The 21,961-nt window shown below is 47.8% G+C and overlaps 1 protein-coding gene across 1 annotated transcript in view; it reads left to right on the forward strand.

Moving 5' to 3' along the window:
- Nucleotides 1-21,961, forward strand: part of KIF26B (kinesin family member 26B) — a 482,574-nt gene that overhangs the window by 380,231 nt on the left and 80,382 nt on the right. Inside the window, exons 6-9 of the mRNA XM_065879753.1 lie at nt 9,520-9,726; nt 15,022-15,115; nt 16,311-16,573; nt 19,358-19,541. Coding sequence (XP_065735825.1) covers nt 9,520-9,726; nt 15,022-15,115; nt 16,311-16,573; nt 19,358-19,541 — 748 coding nt within the window. The remainder of the gene's footprint in view (nt 1-9,519; nt 9,727-15,021; nt 15,116-16,310; nt 16,574-19,357; nt 19,542-21,961) is intronic.

Consider the following 21,961-nt stretch of genomic DNA (forward strand, 5'->3'; position numbering starts at 1 on the left):
TTTCTCCCGCTTCCTTCTTCCCTCTCCTTTCCCTCTTTTAGTGTGAGAAGGCCAAGAGAATGTGGAGTTGGGCATGGCAATCCATCGAGTACGTCAGGCTTCAATGAAAGTTACATTTACCCTAAATGCCAGCTAAGACTGTTCCAGATTTCAACCTCTTGGCCCTGAAGATCCCTCAGGTGCTTTTTCTTACCAGGACAAGTCCCTCCTTCTTCTCTTTCCTAGAACTAGGGCTGCAGAGTTGCAGGCTGGAGAAACAGCCCAGTCCTGGAGCGTGCATCATGCCCACGGCTTTTCCAGGAGGGGACTCGGCCCCCTGCATCGACCCCGACCTCCCCTGGGGGCCTGGAGAAGGACATCTTCTCTCCCAACACCAAGCATGCCGTCCTGTGGGCCTGGAAAAACCTCAGTGCTGAGCTTGAGGGGGTTCTGTGCTGGCTTACCTGACATCTGTCCCCAGGAAGCACTGAGAACCCGGGCTAATGCTGGCACCCCTAGGTTCTACTCAGGTCTCATCCATACGGAGTGCCGCCAGGAATAAAATTATCATCCCATGAGAGATGCACATATGTAATGGAACTTGGGAGCAGCATGGACAGTGTTCCTAAGTGACAGTTTTATAAAGAAAATGGACTGAAGTGATGAATGCCAGAAAAATACATAGCTAATTATTAGATGATCACAGCTGTTGCCTTTTTAATTCAGATATCTACGCTGTTTATTATGGTGCTTTGCTAAATTCCATGGTGGACCTGGTAGCTAGTATTTCTGGATACTCCCCTGACAGGGTGATTTGACTTATTTTCAGAGTTCTGGGTGTTATTTATCTAGGTCAAAGGCCAGAAGCAGTGGGATAGTGAAATTCCCGGGACCAAGGAGAACCCAGTAATGAGGGACAGAAGACACTAAATCAAGTGTCAGGTTAGCAAGCTGAAGTCTTCATATTTATAATAAACTGGGCTGCAGAAAAGAAAAACAGCTTTCCCTTGGCCCTGTTGGTGGCCAAGCTGAACAGCATCTTTGGTGACAGACGAGCTGGCATCAGCCGACGCAGCGTTTCTTGGACGCTCGTGATTTAACAACAGCTCTATCAGTTAGCTCTCCAGTCGTAACCCATGAGTGAGCTTTACGGTAAATGGGCCCCTTATTAACTTATTAGTGCCCAAATCCAAACTGAGTCCACCTGAAAGAACTCTAATTTAAGGAGTGCCCATGGCTGCTTTTCCCAACAATTTCTTCCCTGATCTTTTATCTTTTGAATGGGTATTTCCAAAGATAAAATAACCACAATCACCAGAAACTAACCACAATAGTTTTCCTACCCAGTATTCAGAAAAATCTCCATTCGTCACTTACCCAGGATTTACCAAAAATCGGGCATCAGAGAGAGTGGGTGGCAGTTGGAAGACCTAAGCTGACTCTGTATCTATACAGATTGGATGGCCTTGGGCAAGCCTTGGAGACTCAGCTCTGTAGTGTATGGTGAGATGATGCTTTCTCTCTCTAGCTCTCTCTTATGGGCACAAACGATTAAGAATCTAGTGATTAGGTCTCCTGCACTCCCAGGTCAAAGGCGGTTAAAGGGAGAGCTGGGAGAGCAGAGATCATCTGCTAGATTCCTGAGAACGCCGGCTCGTACGGCACTGTCATGAATGAGGGCTCAGTGTGATGGTAACTTTTATTTATTGAGGACCTACTTTGTGCCAAGTACTTAGCATGATTATTTGCTTAATGATCTTATAAAGCCCTCCAGATAGGGGCTATTATCTCCATTGTATTGTTGAGGAAACTGTTAAAATAATATGTTGCTAGTCACACAGCTTGTAAGAGCCAGGACGTCCTGACTTCGGAGTTCATGATCTTTCTAGATGTGGCTTGAGGGAGATGAAGTCACTTGTCCACAGATGCACATCAGTAAAAGGTACAACCAGAACTCAAACCCAGGCAGTGGGTCTCCAGAGCGTGTGCTCCGAAGCTCCAGGCTATGCTCCACGTGGTCAGAGGGAGGACACTCAGACAGTGAGCGTTCTTAATATTGGAGAGGGTCAGAATCTCACATCCCACTTGACAGAGAATGCTTGTGTCTTAGGATGTAGCTTTTTTAAAAAAATATGTATTTATTTATTTATTTATTCGGCCGTGCCGGGTCTTAGTTGTGGCATGCGGGATATTTTAGTTGTGGCATGCGGGCTCTTAGTTGCGGTGTGTGGGATCTAGTTCCCTGACCAGGGATCGAACCCAGGTCCCCTGCATTGGGAGCACAGAGCCTTAACCACTGGGCCACCAGGGAAGTCCCAGGATGTATATTAAACAGCTTATCCATTTAAAATAAGTATCCTAGCACTGAACTAAGAGATGGGGTCTTTTCTAACAGGCTGCTGTCAGAGTCGCTCTCCTTGCTGACAGACTAGCCCCTGAAATGTGCCCATCTCTCTCCTCGAATCCTGGCCAGATTTTTCCCAACCTGCTAATTGGTGTAAGGGGCCCCGCTCCCGAAGGCTGCCCGGCCATGAGCCTCACGGGAAGGACTTGTCCCCTGGCTTCGTTCTCCCTCCTTCCAGCACTGTGGTCCCCTGATGGCTGCCTGGTGACAGATGCTGGTGATGGAGGGTGTCAGGGAATCCCCCATCCCCACTCCCCGAAGCACTTCTTCACTGAGCACCTCTCATTACGGCCCCGTTTCTGGTCTCGCACATGTTCTCCCACACTTAGCTCTATTATGCCACCACTTGTCTCCTTTCCCAGCCTGGCTTTGAATAATGTAAATCTTTCCTCTTGATAGCATCGCTTCTCATTATTTTCTGTCTGGCACCACATGAGCTTACCCACTGGTACTTCTGAGAAGCCAGCCACCCACAGTGCAGGGACAGTCTTCACCACCCCCATCTCTGTAAAGGTGGCTCAGTGCGGGCCCAGCCCCAGGTGGGAGAGGTTCAAGCCCTGCTGGCTTTGGTGGGAGGACAGCACTCTTTCTTTGGTTCCGACCCAGAACACTCTCTGTAGGAGGAGTGGGTCAGGGGCCACTGCCCTTTCACCTTTGCCAGGCAACTGGCTTTGGACAAGTCACTTGAGTATCCTCTACTGAGTGATTGATTTTATCAACACAGGGCAGATGCTGCCCCCAAACAGGCCCGGAGTGCCCTCAGCCTCCTGAAGTCTGCCCTCTACCCCCCAAACTCAGCACTGGATCCAATTGCTCTGGACCTCCAGGTGAAGATAGCCCATGGTCTTCGAATATGTCATGTAGGATTATTACTGTGGTTTTATGCAAAGAAATGCACTCCGATTTTGTTCTGTCACTAACAGCTCAACTGTGCCTAGAATCTCTGGAGTCCCTCAGTGTGACCCTGTGATTCTGTAACAGTAACTATGTTTCGATGGAATAATGACTTTGTAACGTAATGTTGAAAAGCTCCCTCTGTAAATGTAGGGAGCACGCACCTGCTTGGTGCTCCCTGGACCTCCCAGTATCAGAGTTATTTGAGACCTCCAAGATTATTACTATTTGGAATTTGATTCCATGGTCTCCTTAAAAACTTCTGGAAGGGCTTCCCTGGTGGTGCAGTGGTTGAGAGTCCGCCTGCCGATGCAGGGGACGCGGGTTCGTGCCCCGGTCCAGGAAGATCCCACATGCCGCGGAGCGGCTGGGCCGGTGAGCCATGGCCGCTGAGCCTGAGCATCCAGAGCCTGTGCTCCGCAACAGGAAAGGCCACAGCAGTGAGAGGCCTGCGTACCACACACAAAAAAAAAAAACTTCTGGAAGCTTTCAGGCACATGAAATCATCAAGATCTTCCTTTAGAAAAAGTAATTTCAGATTATTTCTAGAAACTTTACCAGAAAAGTGTTTAAACTTTCTCCTGTTCTAAAACCCAATTTTAATTTGTTTCTTTACAAAACATCTTTGCCTGTCTCTCGTATCAGGTTAAACATGCACATTTGGCAAATCAAAAGGGGGAAAGAAAGTCATATTTGTGGGTTTCAGTGTGCCAGTGGTGGATTAGCAATAGAATCTTACATTACGTTATAAGGAGGAAACCACTCTTTAAATATTGGCTGGAAAGTCACACCCTTAATCACTTGCAGTGTGTTTTAGAAATTGGCACTATTGTAAAAATCTTTTATAATAGGTTTGTCAGAATGTCCTAAGCATAGAAGAATATGGAAGGTTCCTGCATTTCTTGGTAGATCAGAAAAGTGAGTGTGTTGAGAAGAATACATATCGAGAAGTATATACTGTTTAAGGTTCCTGTCTCTTCAGTCATCTTGGAATGGTTGGAGAATTTTCCTGAAGTGGCTAATGTACCATAAGTAGACAATGTGAGTCCATCTATCACGTGTGATCAAGACAGAAAAGAAAGGAATAAAATAAGGTCAATACCTCATTTAGCTTTTAGAGCCTCAGATCAAATTTTACATGGATAACTCACCTTTACAGAAGATGTAAGTAGACTGTATATTCTTTAATTTGGGGCGGGGGGAGGAAGAAGGAGAATATTTTATTCTTTGTCTCTCGTCACTGTGGATATGTATGTTCATTAAATATTTTTTTCCTTTAATTAAAAAAAATTAAGCCTTGGAGAAAGGCTTCTAATGCTATTAATTTGATGTAGAAAGTCTACTTTATACTAGTTGGTTTGAAGAATATGAATTCATTCTTTTTTTCCTCCCTTCCTTTTTTCTTTGAAGAATGATATTTTATACTTGTATGTTGCTCTAGAGTCTGTCTTTATTTCTTTATTTCTTCACACCTGTCCTGCAAGGGAGGTGACACAGCTGGCCCAGTTTAGGGATGAGGAAACCAAGGCCCCTGCCTTAGGTGGACAGCCACACCATGGTGGTGGTGTTTGGATAAGAACCCAGTCTCCTGGCTCCTAGCAGGCAGTGCCCATCACACCTGGAACCTGTAAGAAAGGAGATGTACTTTAGGTACAATGGACCCTTTTGTTATCCCTCCGTGTTCTTCCCTCAAGAGCTGAATCCCATCCAAACATACGTAGAAACCAAGGAAGGCTTCCTGGGCTGCGCTGAGGGCAGCGCGGCACTGCCTCGGCCTTCCCAGTCGCTGTCATCAGGCAGGGCTGGACGTCAACTCAGTCTCTCGCCTGGGCTTTGCTCTCACTCATCTGAGGCTGAATCGCCCTTGAGAGATGCGACGGTGGGTATTTACATGGCTCACGTGCATCACCGGGAGTCTCAGTGTCACCATCACTGCCACTCTGCCTCAGCGAGAGGGACACAGGACGCCGGACTGAGTTGTCAGTGCTCCCCTGGCTCTGCAGTTTGGCTGTTCTGTCTCGGGAGATGGCTCCTTTGGGTCTAGAATCCCATCTGATGGTCTCACCCGCCCTACTTGCCCCACCATTCTTCCTGCTGGCAGATTTTGGTGAACCCATCTCACATGCCTCTGTGTGCCTTGGAGAACCATTTCCAGATGTGTTTTAGGAACTTGAGTAGATGTGGAAGGTAAAGATAATTCTGGTACTGAGGATTGCTGTGTCCTCTCTGTGTCCCACTACCCCACCATCGTCTGTAGTCTTTCTCTGACTGGTGAGGGACCCTTCGGATGGTCAAATTTGCCCCCAGCCCTCCTGGGCCATATAGTCTGAAGAGAGCCTGCGGCCGGACAGCTTGGGGGTAGAGAGACAGGCAGCGAGGAACCTCCCTGGTCCTCAACCGTGCGCTTGTGCACTGAGCCTCAGGACGGGGTGGGGGTGGGGGGGCGCGGCGGGGGGAGGGAGTCTGGGTGACCATGTGGGCGGATCTGCCTGTCAGTGGGCTGCGCCGAAGGCTGTGGCAGCCGGCGCTGCTTCTTGTTGATGGAGAGTCTGTCCAGTTCAGGCGCAAAGCTCTGCGAGTCTCACGTATCCGCTCTCCATCAGTCCTGCCGGGCCATCCAGTAGGAGGCGCTGGAATGATTAATGAACAGGACAGGAGGACAAGTGCTGCCTGGAGCAACCGCTGTCTGCCACCATCCACTGAATAATTAGATAACTGCGGCGAAGCGGGCTCCCAACCAGGGAGAGCTTTGGTAGGTGACCTGCTAAGCTAGTCCCAGAGAGTCAGGGCGTCAGGCCCACGCTCCCCCACTTTGGGCCTCTCTAGCTCCTCTGCTGCTGGGACTAAAATAGTGACAGTCCCCTGGACCCTGAGAGCTGGGGAGAAGGCTATGCACGCTGACAGCTGTGGGTACCCTGTACCCAGGGCAGCAGTCAGAGGGAGGGTTGACGTACATGTTGCCAAAAACCTACGAGTGTTTGCAACAAAAGCACAAACTCCTGGCAAGAAGTCGGGAGACTTTCTTGATCACAAGTGATATCTCCTAAGCACTTTAATTACAGAGGATTAGCAGGAAGTGCAGTGCTGGGCTCAAGGAATAATGACAAAGAAACGAAGCAGAGAAACGCAATTTCCTTCCTTTAAGGGGAAAAAAAATTATCCATTTATTTAAATGAATTACAAAGGAGAGAATGGAGTGTGGCATTTCCCTCAGCCCGGAATTCAGTGGATTTTTAAAGAGCTGCATATATCCTTGGTCAGACCAGAAGCTGGGATCTGCAGCCTGTCTGCAGAAATTGAACTGCAGGCTCAGAAGTTCATTAAGATTCAGGAACCTTCCCCCTGGACAAATGGCTCACTGATCCAGCCCCTTCTCTGCTGCTTCTCCTTGCGGGCCCTTGCCTGGCTTAGTTCATATTGTACATTCAGCACCTCTAGTTACCCAGAAATTGCATGCAAAGTTGTGAAATAGAAAAGCAGTGGGCCATGTGACCCCATCAGTTCTGCCTGGGGTTGCATCATCCTTGACTTGTAGTGTTCAGGGGCTGGGCTAGGAGGTTTGCTTACAGAAAGACCAGAGGGGGGCTTCCCTGGTGGTGCAGTGGTTGAGAGTCCGCCTGCCGATGCAGGGGACACGGGTTCGTGCCCTGGGAAGGTCCCACGTGCCACGGAGCGGCTGGGCCCATGAGCCATGGCCGCTGAGCCTGCGCGTCCGGAGCCTGTGCTCCGCAACGGGAGAGGCCACAGCAGTGAGAGGCCCGTGTACCGCAAAAAAAAAAAAAAAGAAAGAAAGACCAGAGGGCCCAGACACCTACCAAAAGTTGCAGTTTGAATACATGCTCTTAGCACACCTGCTGTGTAAGTGGGGCAAATCTATAGTAATGAATGGAACTGAAATAAGATTGGAGACATTCATGATGAACAAGAAAATTGCCAGAATGGAATGTAGACAGAAGTGATGGTTATTGTCATACACGCAATGACTATGTGTGAGACTTGACGGGTTTTACTAACAGGAGCTTTTTTTTTTTTTTTTTTTTTTTTTTTTGCGGTACGCAGGCCTCTCACTGTTGTGGCCTCTCCCGCTGCGGAGCACGGGCTCCGGACGCGCAGGCTCAGCGGCCATGGCTCACGGGCCCAGCCGCTCCGCGGCATGTGGGATCTTCCCGGACTGGGGCACGAACCCGTGTCCCCTGCATCGGCAGGCAGACTCTCAACCACTGCGCCACCAGGGAAGCCCCTAACAGGAGCGTTTTAAGGCCCAGCACTTAATACCCAGCTCCATCTGCAGTGATTCCCCCATGGCATCCTGTTTTTGAGACCAGGGCAAGGAGTTCTAAAACCTTATCATTCACACCGTGATTGGAAAATGCTAGAATATCGTGATTCAGACTGTGGCAATACAGAGAAGAGGAGGAGAAAAAAGAATCAGGCGCCTACCCTGTGCTCAGCACTTCACATGTCAATTCATTTCATTCCCACAACAGTCCCATGAGATAGGTGATGTTGTCCCTAATATACAGGTGAGAAAACTGAGGCTCCGAGAAGTTTGACTGTGTATAGGAGGCAATACTTGGCATAATGGAAAAAGTATGGGTTTTGGAGTCAGAGGTGGGATCAGAGCCTAGCCTTACCATCCGCAATTTCTGTAGCATCTGTTTTCTCATCTATAAAATCTGGACGCCTATGCACTGGCCTGTTGGGAGGATTAAATAACATACCATAGATAACAGCACAGCCTTAGCACACCACAGACCCTCAGGAAAAGGCAGGTACCATTGTATGACCTCAGAGACAAAACCAAGATTTGCACCTTGAGGGGTCAGCCTCATGCCAACCTTCCACCATGACACCCGCCCCCTCCCCGGCCTCCAGATCCACACCTGAGTACTATTCTTAAGTGATAACAAGCCCAGCTGGGACACAGTGCAAGCCCATCCGATGAGTCCAGTGCCCTAGGAATTCTTTACCTTTCAGCTTTGCCCACTGCAGATGAGTTCCCATGCCTCAGCAGACACGGCTGAGATAAGCAGGAGGGTGGCCTCACTCGGTATGCACAGTGTAGATTATTCTCTGAGCATTTCTGTATGTTTGAAATCCTTTATGTAAAATTTTACAATCCTTTTCCCCAAAATTGCATGACTGAGATTTCTTCAGGCCTGAACATTGATTGGATGAAGAGGGCATGACACAGAGAGGAATTTAAAAATAACCCTGAATATAGCATCAGGATTTGCCACATCGTATTACAAAAATCTCCTGTCTCTGTGTCTGTGTGCCCTGCTCCTCTATGTATTATGTGTCTTCTGCATCCCCAGTGCCTAGCTCAGTGCCTGGCTCATCGAGTAGGTGAAGTAGCAACGCAGTAACAAAGAGCTGGTAAGGGAGCAAATGCTGACCATTTCCCCGGGATTTGAGCCTCTAGAAATGTGTGTGTGGCTTCAACTTGACTTCTGCTCACTTCAGAACTCTAGGGCAAGCAGTCCATTCCCACAAGTACCCCGCTCGGCCCTGGGTGGGGCTGAGCCGGGCTGAGCCCTAGAAATGTCCATGTTCAATGACTTAGGAGGTGGGTTAAAGGGGCACTGCTGCCTGTTTCCCACAGAGACGCACTTTCATCCCTTGAAACGATCATTTCTCTGCACTCACTAAATGGGATCCCAAATAACATGTTTCAAACAAGTCTTTTATCACTGTTGCCCCTTGGAACACATTTCAAATGCTGGCCATTAAAAACAGGCCGTTTCACAGGCTTCTAACGATGATACTAATAACTGTGGGTTTTTGTCTCTAAGAGTCCTGACGGGCAAGACTCAAGGAGTAAATTACGGAGCTAACTTTTATGTACAGGGTTTATTGATCTGTGAGCTTCAAGGGAACTACACCAGCCCCCCCCAAAGCTTGGCAGTCCAGATTACCTTTTCATCTAAGTAATTGGGCCACCTGGGTACAGTTAATTCTCTATTTATATTAACAGGAAGACAAAGAACATGATGTGCCAGTTCTGTAGTAAAGTAACAGACGTATCAAAATATTCTACCTGGTAATTATAAATAAATTGAGTTTTCCCATGACCCGCTGAGGGTTATGTTGCTAATTCATTGTGCATTTTATCATAATTTGTCACGAGAAGATTCCATGCTGCCACGTATACTTGTGTCTCCAGAGTACGTAAAGGTGCTCCATCATGAAGTATCCAACTGTCTTAATCCCTGTCATTTCCTGCTTTTGTTTCTTAACAGGTGAAAGTCATGCTTCGCATTTGTTCCACGTTGGCTCGCGATACCTCGGAATCCAGCTCTTTCTTAAAGGTGGACCCACGAAAGAAGCAGATCACCTTGTATGACCCCCTGACATGTGGAGGTCTAAATGCCTTCCAAAAGAGAGGGAACCAAGTTCCTCCTAAGATGTTTGCCTTTGATGCGGTTTTTCCACAAGATGCTTCTCAGGTGGGTACCACCCCTTCTCAGGCTCAGGCGATATTGATTAGTTTCAAGAAGCTTCAACTATTCGCTAGGACCCGTGAGCTGGGAGGGTATCTTCCAGAGCACCCTGATGGGTCACTTCCACTGCCTACACAACAACTTTCGTGAGCCAATTTGAGTTCCATTGAATAGTTCAGTCCTTTTGAATCGCTGGTGTCACACCTTGGGCAGGATTGTTGTGCCAGGATTTCAACAAAACATACTCTTGGAGAGAAGGAAGAGAGAGCCAATCAGTGGATGGCAAACAGAAGCAGGAAGAGAGCAGGCAGAATTGGAAGTTTCGGGTCCAGCTACATCGAGATGCTGGCCACTGGTCCATTAAGACCCCACTCCTGCCTGGGCTTCTGGGTGTGAGCATGTAAGAAGGGGAGAGATGTTTCACGGGGCTGGGTTAGAATTAGGCAGGGTTTGGGACTTCCCTGGCGATCCAGTGGTAAAGACTTCGCCTTCCAATTTGATCCCTGGTCAGGGAGCTAAGATCCCACATACCTCTTGGCCAAAAAACCAAAACATAAAACAGAAGCAATGTTGTAACAAATTTAATAAAGACTTTAAAAATGGTCCACATAAAAAAAAAAATTTAGAAAAAGAAAAGAATTAGGCAGGGTTCTAGGGCTCCATAGAGGACAAGACCTACTGAGGACCTGGAGTGCTAGGCAGGGAAACTGAGGCTGACGTGCAGTCCTGTGGCCTGCGTCAGGGGAGCGGAGAGGAAGAAGAGAGGCTGGGGATAGCTGGAGTGTTGGTTAGCTATTGCTGCATTGGAAACCACCCTAAGCCTAGTGGATTACAACCATAAGTATTTATTATTGCTCATGAGTCTGGAGGTCAGCTGAGACCTCCAGACCTCTGCTGAGACCTCAGCTGAGACCTCCAGACCTCTGCTCCTAGCTCGGCTCACCTGTGTGTCAGTGATCAGCTCTGGGTTGGGTCGGCAGCTCTACTGATCTTGGCTGGATGCTATCACGTGTTTGAGGGTTGGCTAGTTTTAGGCTGATCCAGAATGGCCTTGGCCAGGTCACCTGGTCTGTCTTCCATGTTGTCTCTTATCAACCAGCAGGCTGTCTTGGGCTTCCTCTCAAGGCAACGAGAGGATCCAAGCTTGCAGGCCTCTTGAGGTCTAGGCTCGGAATTGACACATCATCACTTCTGCTGAAGGCGACTGGTCCAAATTCGAGGAGTGGGGAAGAGGCTCTGTCTCTTGATTGGAAGAGCTGCGAAGTCACATTGCAAGGGGCACGCACACAGGGAGGGGTGGAGAATTGTGGCCATTTTTGTTTGTCTGTTATGAGTATAATTTGGAGGCTTCTTGGGGGACCAGGGTGCCAAGATTCCTTAACCAAGGCTCCTGGAACCAATCCCAATAGAACAGATGTGTACTAGAAGATTCACTTACACCATCTGGTGCAATTCATCTGCAATGAATTGGTGCACCTGGATCTTCTAGTAGACATCTGTAACCCAGGTTATAGGTGTACAGTGGCCTACTTTGCCTGCATTTTGGCATCAGACACCTGCATCTTCCTGATAAATTTCCAGCACTTCCCAAGATTTAAACAAAACAGTGTGCACTCGGGTAACCAATAGCCTAGAGAAGAACCTGAAGACAGGGTGCTGATGGGTACCATTTGCAGCTCTTGCTAATTTCCTCCATGTGGTATCTGAGTATAGGAAGTAGCGATGTTCACACAGACACCATAGGCACTCAGCACGTATTACAGGCTCCATTCATTAGCAAGCTAAGCGTGTGATTTTCCCAAAGAGTTTTACCATGAGAAGACAAAGTACTCTATGAATAAGTTCTGTAGGTTTTCTCCTCGTTACATTTTTTGTGTGTTGGACCACCCAGTGGGCTCACTAATCTAACCCTGACATTGGGTCTAATAAATGGCCTACAAGTGATTTAATTAACAGTTAAAACCTTTCAAAAGCGGATCTCCCTAAGTCGTAAGAATTCCAAAGCAAACCCTAAATTAAGTGTGGACTATTAATGAGTTTTAGATTTATTCCGGAAAAGGGAGCCATTTTTATTGCTAGTCTGCTTACATTCCACACTTGGTTCCAGAGCTCATGTGCTCACTCTAACAGTTGCTATTGTTTCAGAATGCTTGCTTTTGTTACATTTCCAATATAATAAATTACATTTCTATATAAATTTGTAGTTTTCAAGAAGTTTCATATACATTAACCCATTCTACTCTTCCTGGAATTCTGTGGTATTGAAAAGGGAGGTAGTGCTGTTTTCACATTACAGACAAGGAAACTGAGACTCAAACATTCAGTCTCTCATTCACAGACTCTTTCCTGAGTGGACCTCTGTCCTGGAGTCTTCCTATTAACCAATCTGCGTCCTGCTCAGGATGGTGTTGTATCTTTGCCCTCTCGCCATTTTATCCACTAGTTACTAGCAGCGTGTCCTTGGGCAAGTCACTCTACCTCTCTGGGCCTCAGCGTCTTCATCCATAAAATGAAGACAAGTTCAAAATGTGCCTCATTGGGCTGCTGTGATTCACTGTGTGGATACACGTGAGGTGCTTAGAGCAGAGGCAGAACACAGTGAGTGCGCAACAAATGCTACTGTTTTTACCATGCTGTTGTCATTGTTAATAGTAATATCACGCTGCCGGCGTGTTCAGCCTCAGCCCCTGGGAAGGAGCACCCTCTGAGCCTCCGGAGCAGGAAAGCAGGAAAGCGTACAGAATGGGCCTCTGCTCTCAGGCCCCTGTTGTTGGCCTGTGAGGCAGCAGCAACCACCGTGACCCAAGGCAGTCATGAACTTTGCTTTTACCCGGTCTTTAAGGACATCCTCCTTATAAGCCACACTCAGTACCCTCCAGTGGCCTCGGCGGTCACCAGCTGCCCATTGCTGGGGCATACCTCTTCTGGTTCTGGCTTTGAGGAGGTGTCTTAATCCATTTTCACTTCCTTAACAAAACAGCACAGACTGGGTAGCTTATAAGCAACAGAAATTTATTTCTTACAGTCCTGGAGGTTGGAAGTCCAAGATCAAGGAGCTGGCAGATTCAGGATCTGGTGAGGGCCCCTTCTTGATTCATAGACAGATGTCTTCTTGCTATGTCCGTTGTGGAAGATCCAGGGAGGACTCTGGGGCCTCTTTTATAAGGGCACTAATCCCCTCCATGAGGGCTCCACCCTCATGATTAATCACCTCCCAAAGGCCCCACCTTCAAATACCATCACATTGGACATTCAGTTTCAACATATGAACTTGGTGGGGTAAGGGGAACACAAACATTCCATCATCACCAGGAAAGGTGGGCAGCAGGACAGAGTCCTGCTTGTGGGCAACAGGCTTCCTGCACACCCAGCCCTGCCCGTGGAGTCCACTTGGGAAGGCTCCTGCTTCTCTAGGCTCAAGGGGAAAGACAGCAAAGGGCCTCCAGGGGCCATTGTCAGCTAATAAACACCAGATGGACATGTTGCTGACCGCTGTCTTCTCAGTGGACACTGGACAAGAATTCTGCAAGGGGAGGCCTGCCCAACCTGTGTCCTGTGAGGCTGCTCCCGTTTCTCTCTGTCCTCAGGCCTTTGGACGGGTGATTCAGTAATGTGCGCGGATTTGGTCCACACACAACCATCTTTCTCTTTGCTGACCTTGAATCTAATACAGTTTGTTTTATGTATGGCTCAAGGTGGGCTCTCAGCCTCCTAACCCCCATCTCACTTTATGTCCGAGGAAGGCAGAGTTCATTTGGTGATAACTTCTCCTGGCTCTGCAGAGGCACCTGCAGCAAATTCCATCAAGATTCCACCTCAGTCTCAGGGTTTAGCTCCGGACTCTCATTGCCTAGGCCTTGGGGGTGAGACAGATCCTGTGGTCCCCACCGCAGCCTCATCCTGCCACCCGCTTCACTCAGGAAGAGCCCCCAGCAGAGCTGCTGAGGCCATCACCAGAACAACTGACAGCTGTTAGGAGTGTGGTTTTTCAATTTCGGTTCGGGAGAGAACATGGATTTTCGAACACTTAGGTTCATTGTGTTGTTGCAACCTGGAGCTGAATAACGACATTCAGTGCCGAGGCTGCAGTTCTCAGATTCCCACTGGGAGGCACGTTGCTGCGATGCCCACTGAGCTCCGGGTTTGCACGTCCTCTGAATGCTTCCAGATCTGACTCTGGTGCTGAGGGAGAAAGGAAGGTGCAGCACTCGGCGAGTGATTCTTCCTCCTGCTGCTGTGAAAGCCTCAGATGCTAACCAGAGAGATTTCCCAGACCCCCAAGTTGGTTCACAAAATTTATTTTCTTATCATTTGCAGAGTGCTGTATTGGGTGTTAATGGGGAAATACAAAACGTTACCAAGAGACTGGCCTCTGTCTAAGGATGTAATAATCACATTGGAGATGAGACACATAACAGGCTGAAGACCACCCATTGTATACTGACCAATGGTGATATATAGTGTATACATTGAATGTATCTAGAGAGAAAGAAAGAAAAGGCTGGGTTTTTTGTTTGGTGTGTTTTTTTGCGGTACGCGGGCCTGTCACTGTTGTGGCCTCTCCTGTCACAGAGCCCAGGCTCAGCGGCCGTGGCTCACGGGCCCGGCCGCTCTGCGGCATGTGGGATCTTCCCGGACCGGGGCACGAACCCGCATCCCCTGCATCGGCAGGTGGACTCTCAACCACTGCGCCACCAGGGAAGCCCAAAATTCTGGTTTTGAAAAGAGAAGGATGTAGATGGAGAAAGAGGAGAGAGTTATCAGGAAGACAAAGCAGACATGCATCACAAACCTCCTGCTTAGATTAGAACCATAATGTATCCCAAGGTCACTTTCCCGAAATGGCACATCACCCTTTACCCTCTAACAAGCCTAGCCATTTCATAAGCTCTGAGTGTGTGTGTGTGGTGGTGGTGGAGGTGTGTGTGTGTAAAGGAAGGATCTAATTAGCAGAGGGTGAATGGAATATTTAAATACTTGCCCGGGGAGGAGACCAGAATGGCGTGAGGTCCATGAAAGCACTCTGCGTTCCCGTTCCAGCCTGTTCGTGCCTGGACTGCAGAGACAGCAGCTGAAATGTACCACAAATTAGCAGAAGTGTGGTTTGCTTTTAATGTGTGTAATGCTCAGGCTTGTGAGGGAGTGGGAAGTACGAAGGGTTCTGCGCACCTCCAGAACTGCGTTAGAGCCGACCCATCTGGAAATGCCATGGCTCTGGGACCCTGAGTCCCAGGAGAGCAGGTGCAAGTTTCCATTGTTAATGGTCGACTCACAGTTTGTGTCTCCTCTTGTGTCTGCCAGGCGGAAGTGTGTGCTGGAACCGTGGCAGAGGTGATCCAGTCTGTGGTCAACGGGGCGGATGGCTGTGTGTTCTGTTTCGGCCACGCCAAGCTGGGTCAGTGAGAGCTTTACTTTTTCATGCTGCTTGCTGGATTTCCCAATCACTTTATCCATTCTTCTGTATTGTACCCAGAGTCCTCAGATGGAGGGAAAGGTGGTTTCCCGCAGGTGCTGAATTGAATAATCATGAATAACCAGTTCTGCTTCTGAAATATAGATGCTCATCCTAAGTGGATTCCCAGTCATCTAGGAAAGCCTTAGAGTCCACGAAATGCACAAAAGGAGTAGTGGGGTTGTTCCCACTCGGTCCAGGTCAGGGTCACGCCCAGAAAGCCAGCAGGAAAATTACATTTCCTGAGCAGGGGTTGCTGGGGAGCAGAGAGGACTCCCCTTCCCCAGAGGACCTGGGTTCAACATAATGCCAGAGGAGCAGCCACCAAGCAAAGGCCAGACCACATTAGCACGTGTCTGGGGAGATCAGTCTGCCAGCATCCTTGCTTCCCACCACCCAGCTGTCGGGAATCCACCTGTGCTGGAGCACCTGGGAAAGGCGGCCGCCACACACCTCTGTGAGGGTTTGATGACTGAATCCCCTTGAAGTGCCTTCTTAATCCTGACCTGTGGCCATCTGCTCACCAGGTCTCACTTTACATGCTTGATAAGTTAGTAATTTGGCGAGTTCCAAAAAGTGTCCCTGGGCAGAGCTTCCAACAGCAGCTTTGCAATGATGGAGCCAGTTCTAGGCCAGGTCGGAAAGCCCATTTCATCTCACTGCCACTTCGGTCTTCCTGATCTCTGATCAAAGCAGTGATCCAGATTTTAATGGAATTTGCCCATGCAAAATATACACAGCATTTAACTTGAAAAAGGATATAAAGTGTAAGTATGTGGAGTGAATCTGTGGGGTGGTGATAAAAAGAACCATATCAGTGATGAAAGCCTTCTGCCTTCCCACCATGAGAAAAACAGTACGGAAACTGGATAGCTTGTAATGTTTGAGATCCTCTCCTCAAGGTCAACTGTGATTTAATCTTGTCATTAGTTGGGGCTCTCACATTCTTTATTATAGCTATTCCATCAATAGTACTTGGAAATGTCAAATGTTTAATATTTCTCTCACCTTTTCCTTTCCTTTCTTCCCATTCCCCGCTCCCCATGCCTTTCTTCTGCATCCTTGGCATCTGTTCTTGAGACTATAGAATGATGCCTAGACACTCAAGCTGCTTTTCTTTCTTTCCTCGCTCTCCCAGGAAAATCCTACACCATGATCGGAAAAGACGATTCCATGCAGAACCTTGGCATCATCCCCTGTGCCATCTCTTGGCTCTTCAAGCTGATAAATGAACGGAAAGAAAAGACCGGAGCCCGTTTCTCAGTGCGGATCTCAGCCGTGGAGGTGTGGGGCAAAGAAGAGAACCTTCGGGACCTGCTGTCGGAGGTGGCCACGGGCAGCCTGCAGGACGGCCAGTCTCCGGGCGTGTACCTGTGCGAGGACCCCATCTGTGGCACGCAGGTGATTGCTTCTGGGGCTTGGCTGGCTCCAAGGTGGCTCATCCCTACCTCGGTAGCTGGGGCAGTTCACCTCATGGCTCACTCAACATGCAACCGGGGGAGGCTTGCAAGTGTTTACTTTAAAGTGGACTGGAACTTTATGGCCTGCAGCTGCAGGGCAGCTGCTCGCCCAACCTAAATATTTGTACCTTGAATCTAATTGACAATGAACAGGAACCACAGTTGTTATAGCATTTGGGGGAAATTGAATTCACTTTCTTTACGCCCCTTTCAAAACAAAAAAGAAAATACCATCTTTCTTTTGTTTAGCAACAAGCGGAAATGTTTACTGCTTTGCACAAATAGCTCCAGCCATTACTGGGGCTGTTTATGGCTCTATAAACTGTGTTTCTGGCACTGGTTTACAGCCGGACTAGTAGTGCTGTAGGAAAAACTAATAACCACTTTCTAATTGCAACCATGATATAATTGCTGGAACCATGGAAGCCAAGAGAAGTTCCAGTTCGCCTTTTCAGGATGTCATGCCTGTTGGGAGTGTTTCTCCCTCGCTGTTTGACAGTAGAGGTGGGAATGACCTGGGAGGACCCTGGTTCATACCCAGAATAATCAGGTTTTCCAGTCTTTAGCTATAGGCTCTCTTTTCTAGTTTTATCAGATGCCTCCTTTTTAGATAGGTGTTCATTTTGATAAGTACCTGCCTCACCCCAGGTGCGACTGTTTTCTCGGGTGAGGATATCCACTCTGTTACACCCATCTCCTCACACCTGGCCATGTTCCTCCCCTGCTTAGAGCACCTCAGATCCTTCCACTTCCATTATGAATCCTCGTGGTTCACAAGAGGCCCTACACAACCTTACAGCGTCACCTGCTACCACTCCCCTGCTGCCACTCCTCTTAGATTACATTTAGGTCCCCTAAGAAAGCAGTGCCCCTCAAACTTCAGTGCGCATAAGAAGCACTGGTGATCTTGTTAAAATGCAGATCCCGGTTCCATAGGTCTGGGATTGGGCCTCTGATGACGCATTTCTGACGACCTTCCCAATGACTGACCACACTTTCAGTAACAAGGCTCTAAGGCACCAACCATCCTCCCTCTTTTTACTCTGGGCCTTTGAACATCCTGTTCCCTGTGCACAGAAGGCTGCTGACTCCTCTCCTCTCGCTCTTCATCTGGCTAACTCCTTATTTGTTGGGTATCAGCTAGTTGACACTTCTTCCAGGAAGCCCTCTTAGATGTTTCTCCTGACTGTCAATTGTGGTTGCCTGGTTAGTTCTCAGCAACTCCCAAAGGTCCTTACCATGTCGGACTAAAATTGGCTCTTCATAGTTTTAACAGATGCATCAGATACCATTTGGATATGAAACCTAATTAGAATGCAAACTAAGTGGTCATACAGATATTCATCCAGTGGCTCTCAAACTTCAGTCTTCATCAGAGTCACCTGGAAGACCTGTTAAAACACAGACTGCTGGGCTCCACCTCTAGAATTTCTGATTCAATAGGCCTGGGATAGAGCCCTCAAATGCGCATTTCTCAGCACCTGTGATGGAATCAGTGTCACCCTACCCACTGCTCCCACTCCAAGCATTACTTAGACATTCAAATATGCTATAACCTCCATTCACTTTTATAACTCCATTAGTGAAGTTCCACAGTGGTGAAAGCTCTGGGTAACTGAAGATTAAGAAAAAGAGGAAGAGGCCAACATCCTCTTTACCTTCTTGTTGAAGAATCTTAAACATTCTTTGGGTTATCTTTTCTGTGATAGCAAGTATAAAACAACGAGCACCACAGAACCTCTCTGAAGGTTGAGGATTTTGATGGTCTCAGGTTCCAAATATCGACTCTCATGATTCAGAATTATAGATACAGTTAGAGTCAGAATAGAAGACTGTCAAAATTTGACCCTAAGGCACATACTGCAAATCACTCCTTTGAATAAATCAGAAATATTAGTTTACTTTTCTTCCCTCCCACCCCCAGTAAAGGAGTGCTGGTCAAATGCCGATAATATTGCTCTGAGTAAGGTTTACTGTAATTACCAAGGCATCTCATAGGATTTAGACACGTTGCCCACAGTGCTTCTTTAATGAATTAATGACTATGCCATGAACATGAGTTTAGCAACTGAAGATAAAATAGATAGCCCTTAAATGATATAGATGAGACGTTCAAGTATCTTGGGTGTTTTCATATGTCTTTTACACTTACTTCTTATGTCTTTTACACTTACTTCTTATTTATAACTATGCTAGTAAATGTGGCCTAAAATTGGCTCTAATTAAATAGCTGGGAAAATTGAGAATTGAGTTAAAGCTAACTAAGGTTTTTCACTTCTTTGTGATACCAGTACTATCTGGACTAAAATCACACTTTGCAACCCACCTGCTTCTAAATACTCTAATCTTTGAAATCAAGATGCAGTCACATCCCTCATGTTTTCTTAGGTACATGGATTGCCCAGGATGTTGGTTTGCTGGCCTCTGCGGAGGTCAGGGTGGGACACCTGCCCCCATGGATCACCCAGATACAAGCATTTGCTTTTCACACCTGATACTTACAGATTCTAATTCAGTTGTAAAATGGGTGAAAATATGTTTCATCCAATAAGCGTGCTCAGTGTTACTTTTCAGATACGAATAAATTAAGCTGAGAATCGCACATGGATAGAGGCCCTGGTTCCAGAAGGACGTCCAGCCTTCAAGAATGCGGAACGGACAGCCAGCCCCGAGTGGCAGGCAAACCGCCCGCCTGCAGCTTCAGTCCTTCCCTTGTGTCTTCCAGCTGCAGAACCAGAGTGAGCTGCGGGCGCCCACTGCGGAGAAGGCCGCCTTCTTCCTGGATGCTGCCATAACCTCCCGGCGGGGCAGCCAGCAGGACTGCAACGAGGACGACCTCCGCAACTCCCACATGCTCTTCACGCTGCACATCTACCAGTACCGCATGGAGAAAAGCGGCAAGGGGGGAAGTAAGTCGGCCTCTGCCCTCGAGCCTCCTTGGCCCTCCCTGGAGAGAAGCCTCTCCTCGAGGGCAGCTGTGACCTTTTTGTTTGTTTGTTGTTTTGGGGTTTTTTTTTGTTTTTTTTTTTCCTGTTGCGGAGCACAGGCTCAGCGGCCATGGCTCATGCGCCCAGCCGCTCCGCGGCATGTGGGATCTTCCCGGACCGGGGCACGAACCTGTGTCCCCTGCATCGGCAGGCGGACTCTCAACCACTGCGCCACCAGGGAAGCCCTGTAACAGGATTTGATCCACAGTTCTCCTAACGATCTGGGAGCTGGCTTTAAAGCCTGCCTTCACTGATTTTTCTGAGTTATGTCTTAGCAGCATGAATGTGGGAATCTGAAAAATGTTTATTTTATTCTTTTAAGGTACCAATCATAATCATAATCAAAGCCTGCAGTGGATTCTTGTACTCTCAGCAAAGGGTGACTTGCAGAAGATCTGATCCTGGAGCCAAATGGCTCTGAGCAGAAAAGCTCAGGAGGGAAGGATAATCCCTCCCTCTAGGTTTCTAACCAAGTTAAAACAACTTGCTTTCAGGTTTTCACTTTCTTTCATGGTTCTGCTTTCAATTTGGAATCTGAAAGTAGAGAGGAATCTTGAAAACAAAGAAACAATTAAATTATTTCAACTATAAGAACTTAACGTATGGCTTCCACAAAAGTGTAGGCTGGGACATTCCCTAAACCCAGCAATCCACCCAAGTCCTCACCTAACAAATCCTGGGCACTTATTAAATATTTAACATCAAATTCATTTTCTTCCTGTTTATAAATTGTGAAAGTGAATGGCTTTTAAATAATAAGTTCAGGTTAAAAGACAAGGCAGATGCTGTTAATGGCCTCCAAAACCTAGTGAGGTACTTTCTAACGTATCTGTAGATGAGAACAAAGAAAAGGCAGGCATCCAGGCTGATGTGGGTGTTAGCCCCGAAGGACCTGGGGGCATCACCTGCCTGCTACAGTACCTGGCTTCCAGTGAGGAAGGGAATCCAGGCCAGAATGCACACAGCCTCCTAGCCCACGGCTTGCTTGACTCAGTGCCTTTATATCTGTTTAAAATATAATGAGGAGATTTGGAGTGTTGTTTAAAACGGAAATTTTGTTTACTTATATATAAGCAATAATCCCTGTGGACCTGGCAGCCAGAACTGCATTAAGGAAAAGTTTATTAATTAGTCCCCCTGCAGGGAAACAGAGCAGAGCGAGCTGCTGGTAACTGGCCATTAGAGGCCAATGAAGATGCTGGATTCAAGGAGGTCTCTGCGGCAAGAACTAAACACACCATGTGGATGTGGGCACCTGGAGCTTATACACATATATGCACTTTATAAACACGCACGTACATACACACATGCACATATAAGTGGACAGACAAAAATGTTTACAACATGTCCAGGCAAGGTAGAAAAGAAAATTCTGTGTGGATGTATCACTGCTTTGCAGATAGCACTAGGTTAAGCTTAAAATATTCCCTGCTTTAAACATTTTTGGAGCATTAGTGGGGCTGATTCTTCACCTGTCGCGGAGCCTTCCCCTGCTTTGCAAAGCTATGTCTGTAAAGGCTTGAGATTCCCCTTGGGAATTGCAGCAATGGGGAAGGGACCCTAAAACCATGACAGTCAGGAGGTGCTCCTCATAAAGAGGAGTGAATTAGGAGTCCAAAGCCAGATGCTACGAGTGATACTGCAGTGGAATACGTTCACAATACAGAATTTTCCAAGTCCTATTGATTAAGATGGTTTTTTTTTCACGGTACGCGGGCCTCTCACCGTTGTGGCCTCTCCCGTTGCGGAGCACAGGCTCCGGACGTGCAGGCTCAGCGGCCATGGCTCACGGCCCTAGCCTCTCCGCGGCATGTGGGATCTTCCCGGACCGGGGCACGAACCTGTGTCCCCTGCATCGGCAGGCGGACTCTCAACCACTGCGCCACCAGGGAAGCCCTTAAGATGGTTTTTAAAAGCCTCACTTTGATGAGTAATCTAAGCTTGCAAGCAACTATTGCCCAGGGCTAAGAATGACACTAGATCTCTGATTTGTTCATTCACGTTATTGCCTCCAGGGGAAGTGTAGAGGCCAAGTGGGGACTGGGCTGGCTGTGTGTGTACCTGTGTACCAGCACCCGGGCATCCATCTGTGTGTGTGCACATGAACCACCGTGTGAGGACGTGGACATTCATCTCTGCCTGCACTCATCTGTTTACAAGTCTTAATCTTGGTTTTCTTTTGACCACCAAACCCCTCTTTCCTATATCTTGGAATGGCTTGAATCAGCTGATGCCCTGTCCAGGGCTGTGCTGTCCATAGGACTCTAGAGATCCATTATTTGGGTGGTAGATGTAGGAAAAAGGATCTAGGAAGGAGCATTGCTTCTAAATGATGCAGAACC

Source organism: Phocoena phocoena, chromosome 1, assembly GCF_963924675.1.
Source record: "Phocoena phocoena chromosome 1, mPhoPho1.1, whole genome shotgun sequence".
NCBI classification, from domain to species: domain Eukaryota; kingdom Metazoa; phylum Chordata; class Mammalia; order Artiodactyla; family Phocoenidae; genus Phocoena; species Phocoena phocoena.